Source organism: Schistocerca nitens, chromosome 1 (assembly GCF_023898315.1).
Source record: "Schistocerca nitens isolate TAMUIC-IGC-003100 chromosome 1, iqSchNite1.1, whole genome shotgun sequence".
Classification (NCBI taxonomy): Eukaryota; Metazoa; Arthropoda; class Insecta; order Orthoptera; family Acrididae; genus Schistocerca; species Schistocerca nitens.
In genome coordinates this window covers 900,942,941-900,969,567 of record NC_064614.1, presented here as the reverse complement: position 1 = coordinate 900,969,567, position 26,627 = coordinate 900,942,941, and the positions used below count along the sequence as shown (strand labels likewise).

Sequence of the window (26,627 nt, the reverse complement as noted above, 5' to 3'; positions counted from 1 at the left end):
CCAAGAGGACGCCATCATCATTTAATCATACAGTAGAGCTGCATGTCCTCGGGAAAAATTACGGCTGTAGTTTCCCCTTGCTTTCAGCCGTTCGCAGTACCAGCACAGCAAGGCCGTTTTGGTTAATGTTACAAGGCCAGATCAGTCAATCATCCAGACTGTTGCCCCTGCAACTACTGAAAAGGCTGCTGCCCCTCTTCAGGAACCACATGTTTGTCTGGCCTCTCAACAGATACCCCTCCGTTGTGGTTGCACCTACGGTATGGCCATCTGTATCGCTGAGGCACGCAAGCCTCCCCACCAACGGCAAGGTCCATGGTTCATGGGGGGGATACGTGGTACTTACTGGAATTAAGGAAAACGTGGAAGGGAGGACCCACCAATATAACTTTCTCTTCACACAACCTGTTTATTTAACAATATGTAAACTATGTTTACAGATAATCGAAGCATTTAACCATAAAATTTTCTTTAACGAAATGAACAAATTTGCAAAATTCTTTTGACCTTTCTTTGCAAAAGAAATCTGAAGTGCTGTATTGCAAAAAAGCAAACAATATGACAACGTTTACAAGACGCCCGGACCTACAGTTCGCCCGTTATCTACATCTACATCTACATCTACATCTACATCTACATCTACATGATTACTCTGCAATTCACATTTAAGTGCTTGGCAGAGGGTTCATCGAACCACAATCATACTATCTCACTACCATTCCACTCCCGAACAGCGCGTGGGAAAAACGAACACCTAAACCTTTCTGTTTGAGCTCTGATTTCTCTTATTTTATTTTGATGATCATTCCTACCTATGTAGGTTGGGCTCAACAAAATATTTTCGCATTCGGAAGAGAAAGTTGGTGACTGAAATTTCGTAAATAGATCTCGCCGCGACGAAAAACGTCTTTGCTTTAATGACTTCCATCCCAACTCGCGTATCATATCTGCCACACTCTCTCCCCTATTTCGCGATAATACAAATCGAGCTGCCCTTTTTTGCACCCTTTCGATGTTCTCGGTCAATCCCATCTGGTAAGGATCCCACACCACGCAGCATTATTCTAACAGAGGACGAACGAGTGTAGTGTAAGCCGTCTCTTTAGTGGACTTGTTGCATCATCTAAGTGTCCTGCCAATGAAACGCACCGTTTGGCTCGCCTTCCCCACAATATTATCTATGTGGTCTTTCCAACTGAAGTTGTTCGTAATTTTTACACCCAGGCACTTAGCTGAATTGACAGCCTTGAGAATTGTACTATTTATCGAGTAATCGAATTTCAATGGATTTCTTTTGGAACTCATGTGGATCACCTCACACTTTTCGTTATTTAGCGTCAACTGCCACCTGCCACACCATGGAGCAATCTTTTCTAAATCGCTTTGCAACTGATATTGGTCTTCGGATGACCTTACTAGACGGTAAATTACAGCATCATCTGCGAACAACCTAAGAGAACTGCTCAGATTGTCACCCAGGTCATTTATATAGATCAGGAACAGCAGAGGTCCCAGGACGCTTCCCTGGGGAACACCTGATATCACTTCAGTTTTACTCGGTGATTTGCCGTCTATTACTACGAACTGCGACCTTCCTGACAGGAAATCACGAATCCAGTCGCACAACTGAGACGATATCCCATAGACCCGCAGCTTGATTAGAAGTCGCTTGTGAGGAACGGTGTCAAAAGCTTTCCGGAAATCTAGAAATACGGAATCAACTTGAGATCTCCTGTCGATAGCGGCCATTACTTCGTGCGAATAAAGAGCTAGCTGCGTTGCACAAGAACGATGTTTCTTGAAACCATGCTGTTTACGTATCAATAGATCGTTCCCCTCGAGGTGATTCATAATGTTTGAATACAGTATATACTCCAAAACCCTACTGCAAACCGACGTCAATGATATAGGTCTGTAGTTCGATGGATTACTCCTACTAACCTTCTTAAACACTGGTGCGACCTGCGCAATTTTCCAATCCAATCGGTGAGCGAGCGGTTGTATGTGATTGCTAAGTAGGGAGCTATTGTATCAGCGTAATCTGAAAGGAACCTAATCGTTAAACAATCTGGACCTGAAGACTTGCCCGTTTCAAGCGATTTGAGTTGCTTCGCAACCCATAAGGTATCTACTTCAAAGAAACTCATGCTAGCAACTGTTCGTGTTTCAAATTCTGGAATATTCCATTCGTCTTCCCTGGTGAAGGAATTTCGGAAAACTGCGTTCAATAACTCCGCTTTAGCGTCACAATCGTCGGTAACAGTACCATCGGCACTGCGCAGCGAAGGTATTGACTGCGTCTTGCCGCTTGTGTACTTTACATACGACCAGAATTTCTTCGGATTTTCTAACAAATTTCGAGACAATGTTTCGTTGTGGAACCTATTAAAGGCATCTCGCATTGAAGTCCGTGCCAAATTTTGCGCGTCTGTAAATTTTAGCCAATCTTCGGGATTTCGCGTTCTTCTGAACTTCGCATGCTTTTTCCGTTGCCTCTGCAACAGCGTTCGGACCTGTTTTGTGTACCACGGGGGATCAGTTCCATCTCTTACCAATTTATGAGGTATAAATCTCTCAATTGCTGTTGCTACTATATCTTTGAATATGAGCCACATCTCGTCTACATTTGCATAGTCAGTTCGGAAGGAATGGAGATTTTCTCTTAGGAAAGCTTCTAGTGACACTTTATCCGCTTTTTTAAATAAAATTATTTTGCGTTTGTTTCTGGTGGATTTGGAAGAAACGGTATTGAGCCTAGCTGCAACAACCTTGTGGTCACTAATCCCTGTATCAGTCATGATGCTCTCTATCAGCTCTGGATTGTTTGTGGCTAAGAGGTCAAGTGTGTTTTCGCAACCATTTACAATTCGCGTGGGTTCGTGGACTAACTGCTCGAAATAATTTTCGGAGAAAGCGTTTAGGACAATCTCGGAAGATGTTTTCTGCCTACCACCGGTTTTGAACAAGTATTTTTGCCAACATATCGAGGGAAGGTTGAAGTCCCCACAAACTATAACCGTATGAGTGGGGTATTTATTTCTTACGAGACTCAAATTTTCTCTGAACTGTTCAGCAACTATATCATCGGAGTCTGGGGGTCGGTAGAAGGAGCCAATTACTTAGTTCGGCTGTTAAGTATAACCTCCACCCATTCCAATTCGCACGGAGTATCTACTTCGACTGCACTACAAGATAAACCACTACTGACAGACACAAACACTCCACCACCAATTCTGCATAATCTATCTTTCCTGAACACCGTCTGAGACTTCGTAAAAATTTCTGAAGAACTTATTTCAGGCTTTAGCCAGCTTTCTGTACCTTGATCGGGTGAAACAGCGGTGTTTACTGCCGCACTGGACACAGTCTGTCTTATTAAATGCCCTTCTGCAACACACAAAAACTATATAAGCACCATTGGTGACAAGATTGATTCAATTACTCAAAACGGATGACTTAACTTTTAATTTGAAAGCGGTATGTAGAAAGGTTGAGATGCGCACCTGTGCTTAAAGGTTATGACAATGATAAGGCTTACATCAAAGCAACCAACCTCTTAATTTCAATCAGCAACTAAGGTGCGACTAGATCCCAACCAGTCCCTTTAGACAATTTTATTTTTACTTAAGCCCTGGTGACAGTTGACTGTTAACATTTTCAAATTTAAACTGATTGTCAATTACTAAAACCGCTCTGAAGGAACGTCTTAAAACATTACTTGTGAACACTTATTACAAGAGAACTCAATGAGCGGAACCACAAGATACAGCTAAAATACATCAATGATGACCCGGTCTTTCAAACACAGAAACTAACAGCTTAGTACAACAGGTTGTTCAGAGTATAACTAATGACTGAGAAATGCAGTTACAATCAAAGAATTGAATCGGTTAACAGATAAATCTAACCACAAGGTCTCTCTTTTGTTTAACGGCAACCTGTGCCTTAGTACAATTGTTCTGGCTGTATTTACGACCAAGAGCTGATTAATTAGCACATTAATGATCGGGTACAAACCAGAAAGGAAAGGCAATATAATAACGGGACAAACTTTCAAACGACAACTAGTGTCTTAGTACAATAATAATGCCTAAATTTATGACCAAAGAGGCGACTAAGTAACACTCTGAGGGCCGGGTACAGACCAGAAAATACACTCCTGGAAATTGAAATAAGAACACCGTGAATTCATTGTCCCAGGAAGGGGAAACTTTATTGACACATTCCTGGGGTCAGATACATCACATGATCACACTGACAGAACCACAGGCACATAGACACAGGCAACAGAGCATGCACAATGTCGGCACTAGTACAGTGTATATCCACCTTTCGCAGCAATGCAGGCTGCTATTCTCCCATGGAGACGATCGTAGAGATGCTGGATGTAGTCCTGTGGAACGGCTTGCCCTGCCATTTCCACCTGGCGCCTCAGTTGGACCAACGTTCGTGCTGGACGTGCAGACCGCGTGAGACGACGCTTCATCCAGTCCCAAACATGCTCAATGGGGGACAGATCCGGAGATCTTGCTGGCCAGGGTAGTTGACTTACACCTTCTAGAGCACGTTGGGTGGCACGGGATACATGCGGACGTGCATTGTCCTGTTGGAACAGCAAGTTCCCTTGCCGGTCTAGGAATGATATAACGATGGGTTCGATGACGGTTTGGTTGTACCGTGCACTATTCAGTGTCCCCTCGACGATCACCAGTGGTGTACGGCCAGTGTAGGAGATCGCTCCCCACACCATGATGCCGGGTGTTGGCCCTGTGTGCCTCGGTCGTATGCAGTCCTGATTGTGGCGCTTACCTGCACGGCGCCAAACACGCATACGACCATCATTGGCACCAAGGCAGAAGCGACTCTCATCGCTGAAGACGACACGTCTCCATTCGTCCCTCCATTCACGCCTGTCGCGACACCACTGGAGGCGGGCTGCACGATGTTGGGGCGTGAGCGGAAGACGGCCTAACGGTGTGCGGGACCGTAGCCCAGCTTCATGGAGACGGTTGCGAATGGTCCTCGCCGATACCCCAGGAGCAACGGTGTCCCTAATTTGCTGGGAAGTGGCGGTGCGGTCCCCTACGGCACTGCGTAGGATCCTACGGTCTTGGCGTGCATCCGTGCGTCGCTGCGGTCCGGTCCCAGGTCGACGGGCACGTGCACCTTCCGCCGACCACTGGCGACAACATCGATGTACTGTGGAGACCTCACGCCCCACGTGTTGAGCAATTCGGCGGTACGTCCACCCGGCCTCCCGCATGCCCACTATACGCCCTCGCTCAAAGTCCGTCAACTGCACATACGGTTCACGTCCACGCTGTCGCGGCATGCTACCAGTGTTAAAGACTGCGATGGAGCTCCGTATGCCACGGCAAACTGGCTGACACTGACGGCGGCGGTGCACAAATGCTGCGCAGCTAGCGCCATTCGACGGCCAACACCGCGGTTCCTGGTGTGTCCGCTGTGCCGTGCGTGTGATCATTGCTTGTACAGCCCTCTCGCAGTGTCCGGAGCAAGTATGGTGGGTCTGACACACCGGTGTCAATGTGTTCTTTTTTCCATTTCCAGGAGTGTAATAAGGGGGGGGGGGGAGGGCAGGTAGACAATGAAACAAATAACCACGAGGATTACAGAATGTTACTCCCCTTTATCAGCAGGTAGTTCCATGGATCCACAGTGCATCGCAGCGGTTACTGAGAGATGCCGATGAAACCAGGTAGAAGAGGGCAGCCAGGTATAACGCCTCTTCTTCTTGATGATTTGGTTTGATTTGTACTTGGCCTCGGCTAAAACTCGGCGACAGTCGGTAGAGTGTTGAGATCGTTATCAAGTTACGAAGACGACGTTACACAAAATAACAGTGCTGAACCGAAATATCGACGTGCGTTAGATATTTGCTTCGCCAAGAATCGTAATTAATCGTTCGTAATCGATGTTTAACTGATTAATGATGAAATATTAATGATAAAACCAATACAGTCACATCCACAACCAATTCCCTACAAGCTGGTCGTAATTTCAAGTATCTAAGAAATCGTAACAGTGGGCTTGTTATTTGAGTCAAAGATTCTACACAAGCGCCGAGCGCTACAGTCAAATATTATCGCTGCGCGTAATTATTACTCGGGAGTTTCATGTCAATAATTTGATAGAATTTTAAATCACAAATGCACGACTTGGCACGAAAAGGTGTTTTATTGCACAGTATCAGTCACTTCCTAACCGAGCCTTGAGAAGAAAACTTTCCCAGGTTTTGGGGGGATTTAAATTATGTGCTTCGGACCTATCACTGAAGTTCCATAAACCACTGGCTATTATGAATGAAAATGTCTATCAGTGTTCGTTGCCTAAACCACTGTCTAAGTAATGTTTAGTTCAATTATCTAGTTAAAAGTTCACTTTTTTCTAGTAGGTAAAAGTCCTCCGTTCGAATTCTAATGCCGTGATATTTGAAGTCAGAAGATCGTATTACTGCGTCATAATAGATCGCAATTATTCAATCTCAAAAACAATCTAAGCGCGCTTACATGTACGAGCATTCAAATATATGACCTGCTTCGGTTAACTCTCGTAACGTAGTCACAATGCATTGAATTATAGGCCCGCATCTCGTGGTCGTGCGGTAGCGTTCTCGCTTCCCACGCCCGGGTTCCCGGGTTCGATTCCCGGCGGGGTCAGGGATTTTCTCTGCCTCGTGATGGCTGGGTGTTGTGTGATGTCCTTAGGTTAGTTAGGTTTAAGTAGTTCTAAGTTCTAGGGGACTGATGACCATAGCTGTTAAGTCCCATAGTGCTCAGAGCCATTTTTGAACCATTGAATTATATTTAGTCATTACTCACGATTCCCAAAGAGTACTCACTCGGAGTATTCTTTGCGATCGTTGGTTCTACTTTGCGAATGTTAATTTATGCTAATTTTGCGATTTATTATGATTTTGATTTTAATTTTACTGAAATTTAATCTTTCTTTCGTAGATTGCGAAATTGTCAAGTCTTAGATTCCTGATTTAATTACTTGTTATTGTCCTAATAATAGTGATAAATGGAACTTCGTTCGCTTATTCACTTTTCTGGGAATTTGGGACTTGGGGGGGGAAGGGGGGGTGAATCTTTGGGGTATTGGGAGCTAATGTTTGATTTTTATTTCTCGTCCGAGGAAGTGGCATTACACAGGCCACGAGAGATCGTCCGACACGAATGTTGCCAACCAATCGACGGGATTATTCTAGAATGAAATTTTCACTCTACAGCGGAGTGTGCGCTGATATGAAACTTCGTGGCAGATTAAAACTGTGTGCCGGACCGAGACTCGAACTCGGGACCTTTGCATTTCGCGGGCAAGTGCTCTACCGACTGAGCTACCCAAGCAAGACTCTCGCCCCGTCCTCACAGCTTTACTTCTGCCAGTACCTCGTCTCCTACCTTCCAAACTTTACAGAAGCCCTCCTGCGAACCTTGCAGAACTAGCACTCCTGAAAGAAAGGATATTGCGGAGACATGGCTTAGCCACAGCCTGGGGGATGTTTCTAGAATGAAATTTTCACTCTACAGCGGAGTGTGCGCTGATATGAAACTTCCTGGCAGATTAAAACTGTGTGCCGAACCGAGACTCGAACTCGGGACCTTTGCCCTTCGCGAGCAAGTGCTCTACCGACTGAGCTACCCAAGCACGACTCACGCCCCGTCCTCACAGCTTTACTTCTGCCAGTACCTCGTCTCCTACCTTCCAAACTTTACAGAAGCTCTCCTGCGAACCTTGCAAAAGTAGGTACTGGCAGAAGTAAAGCTGTGAGGACGGGGCGTGAGTCGTGCTTGGGTAGCTCAGTCGGTAGAGCACTTGCCCGCGAAAGGCAAAGGTCCCGAGTGATGTGTCGGCAGAAGTGCCAACACCGTGTTGTTTAAGGAAGCCGAAATGCACGCTATAAGCTCACTCAGGATGGCGTGAGGTCTGAAACAGGATACTTAATGAATGCTATAAAGAAAAGTACGTAGCTGCTGGAATACTTAACTTTAATCCACAATTGGTGAACATTGGTCTTGTTACTGTACATGCTTCATTAGATACATAGCAAAGGATAAATGGCGCCTTGATAGGTCGTAGCAATTGACTAAGCTGAAGGCTATGCTAACTATCGTCTCGGCTAATGAGAGCGTAATTCTCAGTGAAACTTTCCTACAACGTCGGCTGTACAACTGGGGCGAGTGCTAGTAAGTCTCTCGAGACCTGCCGTGTGGTGGCGCTCGGTCTGCGATCACTGACAGTGGCGACACGCGGGTCCGACATGTACTAATGGACCGCGGCCGATTTAAAGCTACCACCTAGCAAGTGTGGTGTCTGGCGGTGACAACACACCGAGTTCGAGTCTCGGTCCGGCACACAGTTTTAATCTGCCAGGAAGTTTCAATCGACGGGGTGTCGGCCTGCTGCTTGTAGTCGACGCTGACCCTGGTGCAGCACTCCGGTACCTCCGCTCTGCGCAGGCCCTCCTTGCACAGCTCGTGGCTTCGGCCGGTCGGACCTCCTGACCACCTCTTGTCGTGAAGCTACAATCAATTCCCGAACTTCGTGCCTCTTCCTCAGGAAAGCGAACCCTGTATATATATCGGCAAGCAAAGACCTTCTAAGGACACAACCCACAGGTAGCAACTCTTCCTCATAGATATTGATAACGGGGCCGCAAGTGGGATAGTCGATACTACATCTGAGCCAGTGGGGCCAGACAGAACAGTCTACTAATTAAATGGCGCCACGGCTCAATCACGTCTGGTTGTCGGGCAGTATGGCGGTTGACAATCATTAACTAAACACTGTTCGGAGCGTCTCCAGACACGTCTTTGGCCTGGAATTTCATTGACTGGAACAGAACCGTATTCAGTGATCAGTTCCACTTCGAACTGAGCCCAGATGGCTGGCGAGGACGTGTCTGGAGACTCCTCGGACAGCAGTGGGATGCTAATCTGACTGTTGCCCACCATGTGGCCCGACAACCAATTCTGACGGTCTGGGTGCCATTTCATTTCATAACAGGACACCACTGGTTGTCATCCACAGTACCCATAAAGCACACCGGTTCGTCGACGATATTCTACGCCCCGTTTTGTTGACCGTCATGGCAAGCCATCCTGGGTTTACATTACAGCAAGATAATGCCCGCTCGCACATGGCGAAAGTTTCTATTACTTGTTTTGGCGCTTGTCCAACTCCCTTGCCCATCAATGTCATCAGTTCTCTCTCAGATTGAGGACATTTGGTGCTTTATGAGTAGGGCCCTCCAACCAGCTCGAGATTTTTACAATCTAACGCTCGAATCGGACAGAATTTGGCACAATATCCCTCAAGAGGACATCCAACAACTCAATCAATCAATGCCACGCCATATAACTGCTTCCTTAAGGACCGGAGAGGGAGCAACGCTTTATTGACTCATTCAATTTGTGAAACTTTTTCTCATGAATAAATCATCCAATTTTTCTGAAACTGTAACCATTTGTTTGTCTGTGCAAGTACATCACGTCTACCGATTTCCGTTCCCTTCGGAAATCCTTTGTGATGTGCCGTTTTTTATCTTTTTAAAGAGTGCATTCATTAAGAGTCCTACAATAAATCTAAACCTGGTGTTTGCTTTTCCTACAGTTAGTTTTATGTGGTCATTCAACTTTACGTCGCTCCGGATGATTCCTTCTATGTACTTTATAATTGCTACAATTTCCAGCGATTTATCGGCAACTGTGTAATCGAACAGTAATGGATCTCGATTGTTGCGAACACCCATAGTAAAAGTGGAACGTTACTGAGGCTAGCTCTGAGAGTGACTTGGTGCTGTTACGCTGTGAAATGTTCTGCCGTTTCATGTTAAGTGGCTGGATACCTCAGGACAGAAGTTCGCGCGACTACACGGTGACAGTGCTCGGGCCGCGGGTGCGTTAGAGGTTAACTGGGTCTCGTTTATCCTTTTCCCCTTGTTCCCAGAGAGGCGGCATTCTTAAGCGCTACCGTAAGAGCAAAGGCTAATACAGCTTCCCCACGAGTGGTGGTCCCCCCTTGATACTGGAAAGTTATTCTCCATTCTCGTTTCGACATATTGCTGTTTGCATAATCTCAATTTAGTCTTAACGTAGTACAGCAGTATCATAAGCTACATTGGCTTATGTTAACCTATTTACAAATAAATTGATACTTTTATCCGCTACTTCTCTCGTCATTTTGAGCCAAATTTTTAATTCTTATATCTAGCATCTCCTGGTCCTGTGGGACCAGAGGGCATATGATGAACACACGTAGCGTCAAGCAGCTACTGAACCCGCATTGTTATACTGCGGAAATGGCCGGCTTAAAGAATTTCAAAACATTAACTTTTATTTTCTCGAGAAAATACGTACATGCAAGAAAATGGAAAAATATATTGAGAATGCGATACATAGAACATTTTTCGCGGATCCCTTATTTCATGTCTTCTTTAAAATCGTCAAATAACATCAAAAAATTATACTTTTCCACGCAACAGCATTGACTCTTCACTGTTGACATAATTTACACTGAAGCGCCAAACAAACTGGTATAGGCATACATATTCAAATACAGAGAGAGCCTATGTAAACAGGCAGAATACGGCGCTGTGGTCGGCAACGCCTATATCAGACAACAAGTGTCTGGCGCAGTTGTTAGATCGGTTACTGCTGCTACAATGCCAGGTTAGCAAGATTTAAGTGAGTCTGAACGTGCTATTATAGTCGGCGCAGAAGCGATGGGACACAGCATCTTCGAGGTAACGATGAAGTGGGGATTTTCCCGTACAATCAGTTCACGAGTGTACCGTGAATAGCGGGAATCCGGTAAAACATCAAATCTCCGACATCGCTGCGGCCGGAAAAAGATCCTGCAAGACCGGGACCAATGACGACTGAAGAGACTCGTTCAACGTGACAGAAGTGCAACCCTTCCGCAAATTGCTGCAGATTTCAATGCTGGCTCATCAAGTGTCGACGTGCGAACCATTCAACGAAACATCATCGATATGGGCTTTCAGAGCCAAAGACTGCATGGTACAAAGCTTTACGCCTCCGTCAACACCGACATTGGACTGTTGATGACTGGAAACATGTTGCCTGGTCGGACGAGTCTCGTTTCAAATTGTATGGAGCGGATGGACGTGTACGGGTATGGAGACAACCTCATGAATCCGTGAATCCTGCATATCTGCAGGGGACTATTCAAGTTGGTGGTGTGGGACGTACGCAGTTGGAGTGATGCGTGACCGCTGATAGGTCTAGATAAGACTCTGACAGGTGACACGTACGTGAGCATCCTGTTTGATCACATGTATCCATTCATGGCCATTGTGCATTGGGGCAATTTCAGCAGAAAAAATGCGACACCCCACACGTCCAGAATTACTACAGAGTGGCTCCAGGAACACTCTTCTGGGTATAAACACTTCCGCTGGTCACCAAATTCCCCAGACATGAACATTATTGAGCACATCTGGGATGCTCTGCGAGCTGCTGTTCAAAAGAGATCTCCTCCCACCGTACACTTACGGATTTATCGACAGCTTTGCAGGATTCATGGTGTCAATTCCCTCCAGCACTACTTCAGACTTTAGTCGAGTCCATAGCCGTCTTGTTGCAGCACTTCTGAGTGCTCGCGACGGCCATGCACGATACTAGGCAGGTTTACCAGTTTCTTTGGCTCTTCAGTGACATTAAATTCCTTTTTTTTCTATTTCTTGGGCGGCCGGTGTGGCCGAGCGGTTCTAGGCGCTTCAGTCTGGAACCTCGCGACCGCTACGGTCGCAGTTTCGAATCCTGCCTCGGGCATGGATGTGTGTGATGTCCTTAGGTTAGTTAGGTTTAAGCAGTTCTAAGTTCTAGGGGACTGATGACCTGAGATGTTAAGTCCCATAGTGCTCAGAGCCATTTGAACCATTTTATCTATTTGTTTTCTCGTTTATGCGCAAATACTGTAAAACCAAAATTAATTTTTTGTATTGAGGTATTTGACCTCTTTTACCGGAGAAAACTTATGAAAATACAGGGCTGTTCAAAAAGAAGGAACAGATGTCAGACATTTATTGGTTCTACACTGCAGTTCCAACGTTTCTGGATGGTATTCTCGGCGGCCGAAGTGGCCGTGCGGTTAAAGGCGCTGCAGTCTGGAACCGCAAGACCGCTACGGTCGCAGGTTCGAATCCTGCCTCGGGCATGGATGTTTGTGATGTCCTTAGGTTAGTTAGGTTTAACTAGTTCTAAGTTCTAGGGGACTAATGACCTCAGCAGTTGAGTCCCATAGTGCTCAGAGCCATTTGAACCATTTGATGGTATTCTCTAATGACGTCCGACGTTACCTGAATAATATCATTACAGGACGTTGGATTGGAAGAGGAGGAGCAAAAGATGAAGTTCATTGCCTGTGGCTTCACAGGTCTCCAGGCTTCATATCTTGTGGCTTTATCAATGTAATTATGAAAATGACAGCGTTTTTATCCTTCCCTATGTTTCACACTCTTTAAAGTTTGCGACATCGCATCGTTGATCCTATTAATTCGATAGCGATAGACCATCTGCTTCGTGTGTGGCAGTAAATGACCCACCGTTTTGATATGTGTCGTGTAACACATGGTGATCACATTGAATGCACAAAAATGTGAACTTTTCTTTTTCCTGGAACGTTGGAATTATGTTCCTATCTTTTGTAGTTTGGAAACAATAAATGTTTGAAATCTGTTTCTTCTTTTTAATAGCCCCGTAATTTCAAGGTCTCGTGAAATCTTCGCAGTGAGACACTGAAAAGTAGAAAACCAATAAAGATTAAGAAATAACATGAGTGAGCGCCGAGAGGATAGGATAACTTCCCATGACAGCAGATGACTTCAGCGTCAAAATTTTATTCCCAAGGAACCTGGGTGATGATGCTCCGTTTAGTTACAATATGAATGCGTGTGAGTCCTGCCATCTGAAATCGGTAGTGAAATGTTTTGACTTCCAGTGTGGATCGATCTCATGCTTCTTTTAAAAAGGAGTGTCTCTCTTGTCTCAGCCGCTTACTTGTGGAAAGTGAGTCAGTGTATAGCGTCATTGTGGTGTTATTCCCGTAACAAAATTCACCTGTAAGGAGTCGTCGTTTTTGCTCGCACGTTGGCGTCAAAATTGTGTATGTTGGCTGAGTGCTATCTGCTGTGCACTTTGACACCTGAATAGTAAAAGGTAGACCATAGTCACGGAATTAAGGGACTAGCAATGGTACTAGAATTTAAAGAGAAAACCAATGTCATAATGGATGATCTTGACAAAGGCCGTACGACAAATTCTCCACACTAATGAAAACTGGAAGAATAGGAAAATTGTCGTCCAAACATTTCAATTGATATTCTTGCGACCGTACATTCACGTGGCCACCGCTGGCAGCAGTCATGCACAGTGGCTACATTCCTACCAAGTCTTTCTGTAGAATCGCAAAGGAACATCCAGCTTCTCGTATCCCTATTACAGGACCTCGCTCAAACTCAATGTGGTGTCGATAATGCCGTCCTTGTCCCTTTAAAGGTATTCTTGACTAACTTCAAGTCATCATGTCCAGTCTCAAAGGTAATTAACGCTCACGACCGGTACAGCCTGTCCTTAAAGCAAACCTATTTGCATCCTCGTACTGGCGTTACTAGCGCCACACTTACGCGACCGGCGCGAAATTTCAAAAGTCGCCTTCTTTCAAATTAGAAACACGCCTACTAACTTTCGTTTATGTCGCAGAACTCTCTCTTGGGGTTGCGATCTTTTCCATCAATGAAGCAAGGACGAAAATTGTTGAGTTAGTCCATTTACACGCTCAGATGTGAAGTTATGTGAGCAAATTCATTGTTATAAATGGCATTACAGCTGAATAGGCGTTTTTAAAACTTTATTTCCCATTTATCCATTTTTCAAGAGGTTTAGTACGGCATTTCTGCATTATTTGTGCTTTGAAACGGAAGTTTCTCAACCATTCAGAATTTTTCTGTTTCGAGTTTTTAATGTCATTGTAAACCTAACATTCCCGAATGATATCAGTTGTCTGGCTGCCCTTTATTTTAAGGCTTATACAATCCTCTTATTTTACACTGGTGTGCAAAATTTAAAGTAAGAAAGCAACTTTCACGTGCCGTATCACTGCCAAGTAAGATATCTCAATCAAATTTGGAGCATACATGGAAAGAAATGCCACACTACAGTACAAAAAGTTCAAATGGTTCAAATGGCTCTGAGCACTATGGGACTCAACTGCTGAGGTCATTAGTCCCCTAGAACTTAGAACTAGTTAAACCTAACTAACCTAAGGACATCACAAACATCCATGCCCGAGGCAGGATTCGAACCTGCGACCGTAGCGGTCTTGCGGTTCCAGACTGCAGCGCAGTACAAAAAGTAACTGAAAGAAACACTGAATGAGACGAACAGAAGTGACACTTATATTCAAGGACAATAATTACACTGAAGTCATCACGACTTACAGTATCATAGTTCCCTGGAAATTTCAAGAGCGGGACATGGTTCTTAAAAGGGTGTGTGACCACCATGGACAGAAATGCGTGCTCTGCAACGTACTCCCATGCCTAGGTAAGGGCCTCTTGTGTTACGGAGTTCTATTCTTCCACCAGTGCGGCTGACAACAGCCGAATGGTTGTCGGTAGACGTGCCCCAGCATCCCCCAAGTGTTCAAGAGGTTTAAGCCAGGGGAATGGGTAGGACTGTCCATTCGCCGAATGTCTGCCTGTTCCCAGCGTTCCCCCACCAGTGGTGTTCGATTTAGTCGCGCATTGTCATCCGTAAAAATGAAGTCAGGGCCAAATACACCCCTGAAAGACACACTTGGGACAGGAGTACAGTGTCTCAATAACGCTGACGGGCGAGTGTACCGTGCTCAAAGATTTGGAGATCAGTACTCCCATGCAACGTGATGCCTCCACACATCATAACATTTGGACCGATCGCGTTCAACAGTGCTAGACGTATCATGATAACGACGAGAGGAAATGCAGCAGGAACATCGAGGGTGTTGTATGAAGACTGTTCCTGCCGAACTACTTCACACTAACTAGTCTTCAATATTTGCCCCGAGAAACCAGGAAAGTGCCTCGCCATGTAATGAGCCTCGAACTTTCTAGTGTTTCCAGGTCAATTCCACGTACGTCATGGTTCGTGATTCTTAAGCCAAGCATTAGCAGTGATTAAATACGCTCTCTTTAAAATTCGACCAGGCAGCTTTCTCTTTCGTTTTTATACTGCTTTAAATGATTGTTTCAATAACACGCTTGAAGAGTTGTTAAAATACACGATTTTCAAAAAAAATACTAAAAAGTAACCGCCATACAACTGCAGTTCTAAATAAATGCCTACAGCACAAACCCAAGGGGAAAGTGTTCTCACCATTTATCAGTAAGGTCACTGATCGCATTGGAAACATTTTAAGCAAGTGCTATGTGGAAACTGTTTTCAGACCCACCACGAAAATAAAAGAATGTTTAAGATCCGCGAAAGATAAACGACATCCTCTAGCTACACCAGGTGTCTATAAAATTCCATGCAGTTGTGGAAAGGCACAACAAAAAGAAGCGTCAACACCCGTCTGGGTGAACATAAAAGGAACTGCCGCCTCGGACATATTGATAAATCGGCTGTAGCGGAACATGCGTTTCAGGAAGGTGATCATGAAATAAAGTTTAATGAGACGACCGTCATAGCAAAGACGTCGCATTATTATGCGCGAATGTACAGAGAGGCCATTGAGATTGCCAAACACTGCAACAATTTTAATAGAAAAGATGTAGGCATTAAGCTGGGTAAGATATGGATGTGAACACTGCAGCAACAGCGTGACAATCGATTAATTTCAATTGAGAAAGTTGGCAATATCAGAGATCGCAGCACAGCCGACGTCACGTGATTGACAGCGGCGCCCTCTGGATGGCTTATATACAGGGTGAGTCACCTAACATTACCGCTGGATATATTTCGTAAACCACATCAAATACTGACGAACCGATTCCACAGACCGAACGTGAGGACAGGGGCTAGTGTAATTGCTTAATACAAACCATACAAAAATGCACGGAAGTATGTTTTTTAACACAAACCTACGTTTTTTTAAATGGAACCACGTTAGTTTTGTTAGCGCATCTGAACATATAAACAAATACGTAATCAGTGCCGTTTGTTGTATTGTAAAATGTTAATTACATCCGGAGATATTGTAACCTAAAGTTGACGCTTGAGTACCACTGCTCCGCTGTTCGATCGTGTGTATCGGAGAGCACCGAATTACGTAGGGATCCAAAGGGAACGGTGATGGACCTTAGGTACAGAAGAGACTGGAACAGCACATTACGTCCACATGCTAACACCTTTTTATTGGTCTTTTTCACTGACGCACATGTACATTACCATGAGGGGCGAGGTACACGTACACACGTGGTTTCCGTTTTCAATTACGGAGTGAAATAGAGTGTGTCCCGATATGTCAGGCCAATAGATGTTCAATGTGGTGGCCATCATTTGCTGCATACAATTGCAATCTCTGGCGTAATGAATGTCGTACACGCCTCAGTACATCTGGTGTAATGTCGCCACAGGCTGGCACAATACGTTGTTTCATATCCTCTGGGGTTGTAGGCACATCACGGTACACATTCTCCTTTAACGTAGCCCTCAGAAAGACGTCCAGAGGTGTAAGATCAGGAGAACGGGCTGGCCAATTTATCCGTCCTCCACGTCCTATGAAACGCCCGTCGAACATCCTGTCAATGGTCAGCCTAGTGTTAATTGCGGAATGTGCAGGTGCACCATCATGCTGACACCACATACGTCGACGCGTTTCCAGTGGGACATTTTCGAGCAACGTTGGCAGATCATTCTGTAGAAACGCGATGTATGTTGCAGCTGTTTGGGCCCCTGCAATGAAATGAGGACCAATGAGGTTGTCGCCAATGATTCCGCACCATACATTTACAGCCCACGGTCGCTGTCGCTCTTCCTGTCTGAGCCAGCGAGGATTGTCCACGGACCAGTAATGCATGTTCCGTAGATTCACTGCCCCGTGGTTTGTGAAACCCGCTTCATCGGTAAACAGGTAGAACTGCAACGCATTATCTGTTAATACCCATTGACAGAATTGCACTCGATGATTAAAGTCATCACCATGTAATTGCTGATGTAGCGACACATGAAACGGGTGAAAGCGGTGACGATGCAGTATGCGCATGACACTACTTTGACTCAGTCCACCGGCTCTCGCAATGTCCCGTGTACTCATGTGAGGGTTCATGGCAACAGCAGCTAACACACCAACCGCACCCGCTTCTCCTGTGACGGGCCTGTTACGGACCCGTTTGCGTGCTACGACCATACCTGTTGCATACAGTTGGCGGTAGATGTTTTGCAATGTGCGGCACGTTGGATGCTCTCTGTCCGGGTACCGTTCCGCATACAACCTGCAGGCTTCAGCTGCATTTCGTCGACACTCGCCATAAGTGCGGCACGTTGGATGCTCTCTGTCCGGGTACCGTTCCGCATACAACCTGCAGGCTTCAGCTGCATTTCGTCGACACTCGCCATAGATGAGTATCATCTCCGCCTTTTCAGAGTTCGAATACACCATGGTCACAGTTCCTACAAAACTACACTATCACAGACGTCTGGTAACACGGTGTACTACAGTTGGTCTGCGTGCGGAGACGAATGCAGAATAACAATAGCAGCAAGCGCTACATGCGGACACCGCGACAGCTAGACCAAACCACAACAGTGCACTACAGCCACACTCGTAAACACGGTCGTCATCGTAAACATGTCCCTGCAGATGCTGCTCGCCGACCGTGGGCCCGTGTTTGTTACAACACGCAACTGAACGTCGGAGGTTTCAAGCGTCAACTTTAGGTTACAAAATCTCCGGATGTAATTAACATTTTACAATGCAACAAACGGCACTGATTACGTATTTGTTTATATGTTCAGATGTGCTAACAGAACTAACGTTGTCCCATTTAAAAAAACGTAGGTTTGTGTTAAAAAACATACTTCCGTGCATTTTTGTATGGTTTGTATTAAACAGTTACACTAGCCCCTCTCCTCACGTTCGGTCTGTGGAATCGGTTCGTCAGTATTTGATGTGGTTTACGAAATATATCCAGCGGTAACGTTAGGTGACTCACCCTGCATACGGCGCACACTGGCGCTCTCGTTGCAGTTCGCCGATTGTCCTCTGAGGATACCTTCCGCTCTCGAATGCGAAACGTCAGGGGAGAGTCATATGTATGGACCACACCATCTCAGCCCGGAAGTGTTAAATGATAACAATGTATGCATGTTTTCACGGATGCATTTAACATTCTGGCGGCTACATTGGTTACTAATTTACCAGCATTTCACATTTGCAGTGACGTATCTCGCGCTTACATCAACCTGTGATTTTGCAATGTTATTCGCTTAAATATGGTACCTAGACAAATGTATTCCCTAAATTTCATTACTCTACATTAATTATTTTTTGGTGTTGTGACTTTTTTTCCATTGGCGTATTTTTTGGTTTGTAGTACATTCTTTTTATAAAGAATACGCTTGATTTAATTTCATTGCAAGCCAAATACTTTTCGTAGATACAATAAGCTAGCAAAGGTACAATTTAAATCGCTGCGGTTATACACTACTGGCCACTAAAATTGCTACACCATGAAGATGACGTTCTACAGACGCAAAATTTAACCGATAGGAAGAAGATGCTGTGATATCCAAATGATTAGCTTTTCAGAGCATTCACACAAGGTTGGCGCCGGTGGCGACACCTACAACGTGCTGGCATGAGGAACGTTTCCAACCGATTTCTCATACACAAACAGCAGTTGACCGGCGTGGCCTTGTGAAACGTTGTTGTGATGCCTCGTGTAAGGAGGATAAATGCGTACCATCACGTTTCCGACTTTGATAAAGGTCGGATTGTAGCCTATCGCTATTGCGGTTTATCGTATCGCAGACATTGCTGCTCGCGTTGGTCGAGATCCAATGACTGTTAGCAGAATATGGAATCGGTGGGTTCAGGAGGGTAATACGGAACGCCGTGCTGGATCCCAACGGCCTCGTATCACTAGGAGTCGAGACGAGAGGCACCTTATCCGCATGGCTGTAACAGATCGTGCAGCCACGTCTCGATCCATGAGTCAACAGATGGGGACGTTTGCAAGACAACGAACATCTGCACGAACAGTTCGACTACGTTTGCAGCAGCATGGACTATCAGCTCGGAGACCGTGGCTGCGGTTACCCTTGACGCTGCATCACAGACAGGAGCGCCTGCGATGGGTACTCAACGACGAACCTGGGTGCACGAATGGCAAAACGTCACTTTTTTGGATGAATCCAGGTTCTGTTTACAGCATCATGATGTTCGCATCCGTGTTTTTCGACATCGCGGTGAACGTACATTGGAAGTGTGTGTTCGTCATCGCCATACTGGCGTATCACCCGGCGTGACGGTATGGTGTGCCATTGATTACACGTCTCGGTCACCTCTTGTTCGCATTGACGGCACTTTGAATAGTGGACGTTAAATTTCAGATCTGTTACGACCCGTGGCTCTACCCTTCAATCGATCCCTGCGAAACCCTACATTTCAGCAGGATAATGCACTACCGCATGTTGCAGGTTTTGTACGGGCGTTTCTGGATACATAAAATGTTCGACTGCTGCCCTGGCTAGCACATTCTCCAGATATCTCACCAACTGAAAGCGTTTGGTCAATTGTGGCCGAGCAACTGGTTCGTCACAATACGCCAGTCACTAATCTTGATGAACTGTGGTATCGTGTTGAAGCTGCATGGGCAGCTGTACCTGTACACGCCATCCAAGCTCTGTTTGACTCAATGCCCAGGCGTATCAAGGCCGTTATTACGGCCAGAGGTGGTTGTTCTGGGTACTGATTTCTCAGGATCTATGCACCCAAACTGCGTGAATATGTAATCACATGTCAGTTCTAGTATAATATATTTGCGCAATGAATACCCTTTTATCATCTGCATTTCTTCTTGGTGTAGCAATTTTAATGGACAGTAGTGTGTAACTTCGCGTAAACATCACGTGACAGCACTGCAATGTTCGACATGTGAGGAGTGGTTCTGTGTGTCCTGTTCTGGTACATTACAACCTGTTACGGCAACGTGTTGCAGAACTACCGGGCGCTGCGCTACAAGGTGTACCGCGGCGTGTCGGTGGCGGTGCTGCTGCTGGCGGACGTGGGCTTCTCGCTGCACCACCACTACGCGACGGGCAACAAGGGCCCGCGCATCTGCTGGGCGGCGCACGCGGCGGGCGCGCTCGCCGGCCTGCTGCTGGGGCTCGTGGCGTTCCGCGCGCAGCCCAAGCCGGGCGCGCTCGAGCCGCCCGCCTTCGGCGCCGGCTGGCCGCGGCTCGCCGTCCGCGTGGCGGCGCTGGCGCTGCTCGGCGCCGCCTTCTGCGCCGCGCTCGCCTGCAACGTGTTGCGCCCGGACAACCTGCGGCTCGTCACCGCCTGCCCCCGGCCTTCCTGAGGGGACCGCTCACTCAGCCTTGTGGTCGAGTCTCAACTCTGCGTTTTACGCGAGCGGCTTCCTAGTCCCTACCGGCTGCTCGTGACGACGGGCGCCGTAGTCCTGTACTGAGACTCCACTGTCACGACTGGTCCCTCCTGTTCAGACGTCGGGCCCCAAAATAGCGTGTGTTCCGAGTGCCGTCTGCTGTGAAAGTATGGTTATGAGAGACTGTCCTTTAAAAAATTGGAATATACCAACACCATTAAGGAATTACGAATAACAGTAGAGTTTGTTAATAACCAATCACCGTAGTGAACATTCTTATCAAAGATGTACGCTAAGTCCTTGACCCTGCTGAAAATTGAAGGAACACCGTCAGGAAAAGTGTGAACAAAACATTAGCACTTATTTTCTCGAAGAAAAATACAATCAAACGCATTAAACAATATTTAAAAGGCAGTAAAAGAGCATTTTTAGTTTATTCTTTATGCCATATTTTCCTTTGAGTGACAAACAGTATCCAACGTTCTTTTCTGCTTCAATAGGGCTGACTTATTCACTCGTGAAACAATTTCCATTCAGCCATTACGTTTATGTCACAATCTGTCTTTTTCTCGTATCAGATCTTAATCTGTCTCTTAGGAGGATATTCGTAATATAAAAATATCAAATCGTCATGTAACCTGCGCTTTGTATCGCGAAAACGAAGCAAACAATCACATAAATACTGAGAAAACACCAAAGGACTATATCTGTTTCTATAGCATGGGTGAGCGTGGCAAGACATGGGTAGTTACCGACGTTGGCAGGCCGCCTCCTGTTTTGCGCGTACGGAGTATTCAATATGCTTATATCTTCAGAATTCTACACTCGACAGAATCAGTTGATCACTGACGTCAGTGACTCACTCGCACCGCGGTTGGCGACTGATTTGCGCGCAGGTACGTGACACGCACCCAGTATGACTAGTCGCATTTGACTAGAAAGTCGTTCGTGCAAAACGGTCCTTAATTTCTGCTTGGCAGGGTCTGCGGCATCACCCAGTACAAATAGTCTGAAGGACACGCGCAGTTATCTCCGGTATCGTCTTCTTTTCTTCCGTGCTGTGCGCAGCAATTTGCCATTACATTTTTCTCCGCGTTTCTGTTGCGTTAGCGCCGCCACTATACAGCATAAGGGAAGCAGAGACAATCATATGATTCCTCACATAACGTAGCCCACGTACTGAATTTAAATTCGCAAACAATTCATTCGTCCTGCAGGTTTCGCTACTTTGAACAAACATCGTTCTGTGTACTTGTAATAAGGAACCCATAAATATAACGTAACACTGACCTGTGATGTGTACCCTCGCAGGATTCCGAGATATTGAAATAATGTTTGTGTATACTGGTGGAGCGTTATTCTTCAGATATTTTATGTTTTCCTAACCACGGAACATCCGTATTATGGTATTAATCATCAGCGCATGCCGCCCTAGAGGTACTCCAAACAGCAACTCAAATGAGTCACTGGGATGGTATTTTTCCTAATGAAGATGCAGAAAGCTGCTTATGTAGCTCTAATATAGCCAGTCATGCACTTCTGCATCGAAACAACTCTAGAAAATTTTGACGCAGCTGAATTTGTCTTCCACTTTTTTCCGGTTTTCATCAATGTCCGTGTATCGTTGAGCATCTTATTATGTGAAGCAAGAAACACATAGCATAACTGCTTGCCTCGGTGCCTTTCCACTACATGGAAATCGGGTTCTATATTCCTCAAGAATTTTATCATCTTACCAAAAATTACAATTGTCAACGTTAAACTTTGTTTGTTCCCAGCATAGTGCGACGTCTATGCATAGCCAAACCCTTTCTACAAGTGATTACTACCACTGCACATGTTCCACACCATTCATAAACACGAAACGTTTATAGTTCACAAGCTGCAACACTGTTTCACTCTTTTGACAAATACACACCACTATTTATGACATTTCAGCAGTCTACCGAAACTGCTGTTTCCTGTGTTATGATTTCCAGAAACAAAATATAGGGATTTCATTTACAAACAGATATTTAGTTTGTTATCAGAAAATACTAAATGATGGAGACTACTGTTTATTCACAAAGGCCTGAAAGATGAGTCTCTGGTTCTGGGCCGCTGAAGCTCGTGTAAGTCGGTCGATTTCGGGCCACGACTGCTTAGTGTCTGGTTGCTGACAACAGTGGCTATCTAAACAACGGTGCGCTTATGTGTGTCGTAGCCGTTAGGAAGTGATTGCTGTGTGGTGCCGTGCCAAAACAAGCAAGTAGGTTTGTAGTGCTAGTACTTTGTGACGAAAGTGCAGCTTGTTCCCCTCGCAACGCCTCTTCCACGCAGAAACCGATGTTCTGGTAGACTGTGGGTGCAGCTTGCTTCCTCCTGTTTCTGCACCAGCTTGAGGATTCGTTCATGACTTTTTAAAGAAATGTAGAGTCCTTCTTCCTTTTTGTGTACTTCCCTAGTAGTACAAAAACATTAATTGAATCTGAGTCACTGTTATGATATGTTTCCTAGTAAATATTCATGAAACTGTTTGAGTAGCTCTAATACAGTTACGATGAAGAACGCAGTGCCAAAATGTTTTTGATGGCAGGTCTTCTCAGACAACATATGTACAAAATGTTGAAATACCAAATGAAAATAACTTTATTCACATCAATGTCCTTTTATGTGTTTCGGCTAAGCATTTCAAAACTATGAACAAGTCTTAAAACGTCCACTCAGCTACTCCAATGCTTAGGTTTCGACAGGAAGCCCCTCTACTGTAATAGCTGCACTGCTGGTGTTATCTCAGCGTCTAATGCTGTATAGGATATAGTCTTTGTTCATTGATAGTAGAGGATGAAGTTTAGTGATATTTGTTCTATATCATTTTGCTTGGTTCATTTTAACAAGTCCTGATGACAGTTACAGCCGTCCCATAATACTGAATTGCTCAAGTACAATCATCTCCTCTAATTATAAATCGTATCTCACCCAGTGGATCCGTCGATCTGGTATGACCAATGGCATGCGACAACCAACGAATAAGACTGGAAATCTACAAGAGAGGCATGATTTCACCTTATGGTGTATAAATTAAAAAGTGAAACTTGGAATTCTCTCACTTGCTCAAGTCGCATATTGCCCTTACGAATATAAATGATTATTTTCCGACACTTTTGTGAAAGGGATATTGAGAAGTATAACTGTTCGAAAGGACAGAGATTTTTCTTGTTTGCACGTACAAGAAAATAAGAGACTTTCAGTAAGGTTAACAAAATTTTCATTGAGCATTATTGTTAAACACATTAAAAAAGAATTTTTAGAGCTACAGTAAGTGATTTGCAGGACTGAAAATGAAAAAAGCGAAGGACAGATCTCTGCTAAAGCAAATGTGCTGTTGCATTTACCATTGCTTTTATTAATAGTTTTCCAATGGCAGCTGCATTCCGTTTCTTGTTGGCAGAATAGTAAGAGTATTATGGATTTAAATTCTAAACTTAGTTGCATGTTGCACAAATATTTTTGACATTTGTACTAATTATAATCTGTGTTGAGGATGGCAGAAAATATGTGGTATTTATATGCATGAAGTATTGCTTGCTCATGAACATTTGTGTCTTTAATTTACGACACATGTTGTTTTCTTGTAGAAGAAATTGAATAAGAAACAAATATTTAATATGCCATCATTGTTTATAAGTAGAAATCGCACATCATCAAACCAACATGCTCAAGAATAATCACTTGAAAGAACAATGTAATATAATAAATTTGGTAAGTCCATTACCAAAATCTGTGGTTTATCATAAAATGCTCAGTTGTATTTTGACATTTAATTAACTGACTCTTCAGCAACAACATAGTAAACTGCGTACACATCTTTCATAGGTTTGTGGAATATCTTTCATAGGTCATTGTAGCTCCACAAAAACTCTTGATAGAACAAATGTGCAAACAGCATTATTATAGAGACTTCACTGTAAATGGTGTCTACCAGATGTTGTATAATTGTAGATCATTTTAGTGCCATATCATAAAGTAATCAAACAGTACCAGTAGCTTAGCCTGAATTTTGAAGAAATGGTTTCTGAACATTCGTATGTTCTGTATTTCTCATGTTTAGGGAATAACTAGTGTTAAACTGTAACCTAAAATGAATTTTGTAAACTGTATGGGGGTACTGGTTTTTACACAGGGGAAATATACCAATATATTTACCCTCATCATTAACATATTCAATTTTAATTCTTCATTAAGACACTGTACTTTTATTTGTCTTTCTTTCTTTTACCTTGCACTTCATTTCCTATGAACTGTTGACTTTTTCAGTAATTCTTAGAGCACTGTATTATGAATATTACTATTAATCTTTCTTGCTAGGTCTTTGTTATATGTGATGTAGAATCATGTAAGACTACTATACAACCTGTATATTGGCTGTTGCCATGATAAAGATAAAATCTCATGTGATACATATTATCCCCTAATTGCCTGTATGTTAGCTGTTATGTCACCAGGGTACATTGGTGTGAAATTACCTATAGAAAAAGCTTTATACTTTAATTTCATTTCTTGTGACAAAACAATTTAAAGAAATAGTTAGAAAACTCTACCAAAATCATTAACTATACACTTTTAAGAAAATGCTCCCTTTCTTGCTTCATTATATCCCACTTAAAAAAAAAGATATAATGTCTAATTGAATGGCTGAAATTGTTTACCTGCTTTCTCTTCACAACCAGTCTAATAAACAATACTGACATCCTGTTCTTAGCAGATACATCATACTTCCCCTAATCTACCTTTTGTGTAATAAACATGATGAAGACAGAAAATGTAGACTTACACAGTGGATACTAACAATCTTTCTTCTGTGTATCAATCACAAAAAAAAAAGAAATAGGGTGAGATGACTCTGTTATACAAGCGAACTGAAATGTGTGTGTAATTGTAAGTAGAATTTCCACACTGTGACAGTTTTGCAAGCCAGGAAAACAAAAGGAAGTTCCACAAGTTTCTAAGTCTTTCCTAATACTGCTAATTTTAAAACTGTATCAGTTTCAAAGTATTTAAATAGGAGCAAATTGTTTAAATGATTCTGGTTCTAGGTTCACCCTTTGTATTGCTGATAAATGTATTTTTTCGTTGTGTAAATGTAGTATTTTTAATGAAAATTCCGTTTCTGCCTCAGTGTAATGCATTAAATGTTAAAAGTTAAATACTGCACTTTTAAACACTCATACATAATTATTTTGTAATTCAATGGATGATTTCCTGAAGACAAATGAACTACCCATGTCTATATTTTTATTTGTACTTACAATATAGGTATGGAGTAAATCATCTCATACATTGTTTGCCACACATATAACATAATATCACTGGCTCACTAACATGGCATTTTTCCATAAAAGTTGTTGCCAGGTAAATTTTAATCTGACATAGGTTTAGGAATGCTCAAGACTGCCAAACATTAGGTATATAAAATTATAAGAAGTAGCATAGTTATTTGTACAACAGGTTTTTTATAAGATGTGTAGTCAGAGTGAATGTGAGTCATTATCAGCAGTATTACAATAACGAGTACTTTTTCTCTTCATACAGAGCCTTTGTTTCATACGGCAATGTCCAGTGCATAATGATAGGTATAATATCTAAAGCTTTAATATGAATGTGTAATGAGTTTACTTATGAGATGCTGATTATCCTTTTCAGTTATTCCCCTCAATCTTCTCATAATAAATTGTCAAAAATCATTTCCCTGCTACATGTTAAAATGAAAAGGTATGTAACAGAATATATATGAGATGTATTTCTGAAATTTATGACAATTATTATTAACAGTTTTAAATAAATTTTGAATAGATAAATTAAAATCTGAAGTCTCTGAAAAATGTCAAGGGACACAATTATTTAATTTAATAAAAGTTTCTGAGAGCAATTCTTTTTATCTTTTATTTTAATTTGACAAAATAGTTTCACCTTATCTTACAAAAAGATGTTTGCAACATTTAACAAATAGTGGAACAATACATTTAAATACACAAACTTTAACCAGACTGGATGTTAACATTTGCTTTTTAGT

The 26,627-nt window shown here is 43.7% G+C and overlaps 1 protein-coding gene across 1 annotated transcript in view; it reads left to right on the top strand.

Moving 5' to 3' along the window:
• The window catches only part of LOC126211576 (protein rhomboid), a 245,627-nt gene extending 220,180 nt beyond the window's left edge, over positions 1-25,447 (top strand). The window contains exon 4 of the mRNA XM_049940005.1: positions 20,189-25,447. Coding sequence (XP_049795962.1) covers positions 20,189-20,548 — 360 coding nt within the window. The 3' untranslated portion in view covers positions 20,549-25,447. The remainder of the gene's footprint in view (positions 1-20,188) is intronic.
• The last annotated feature ends 1,180 nt before the right edge of the window (positions 25,448-26,627 follow it).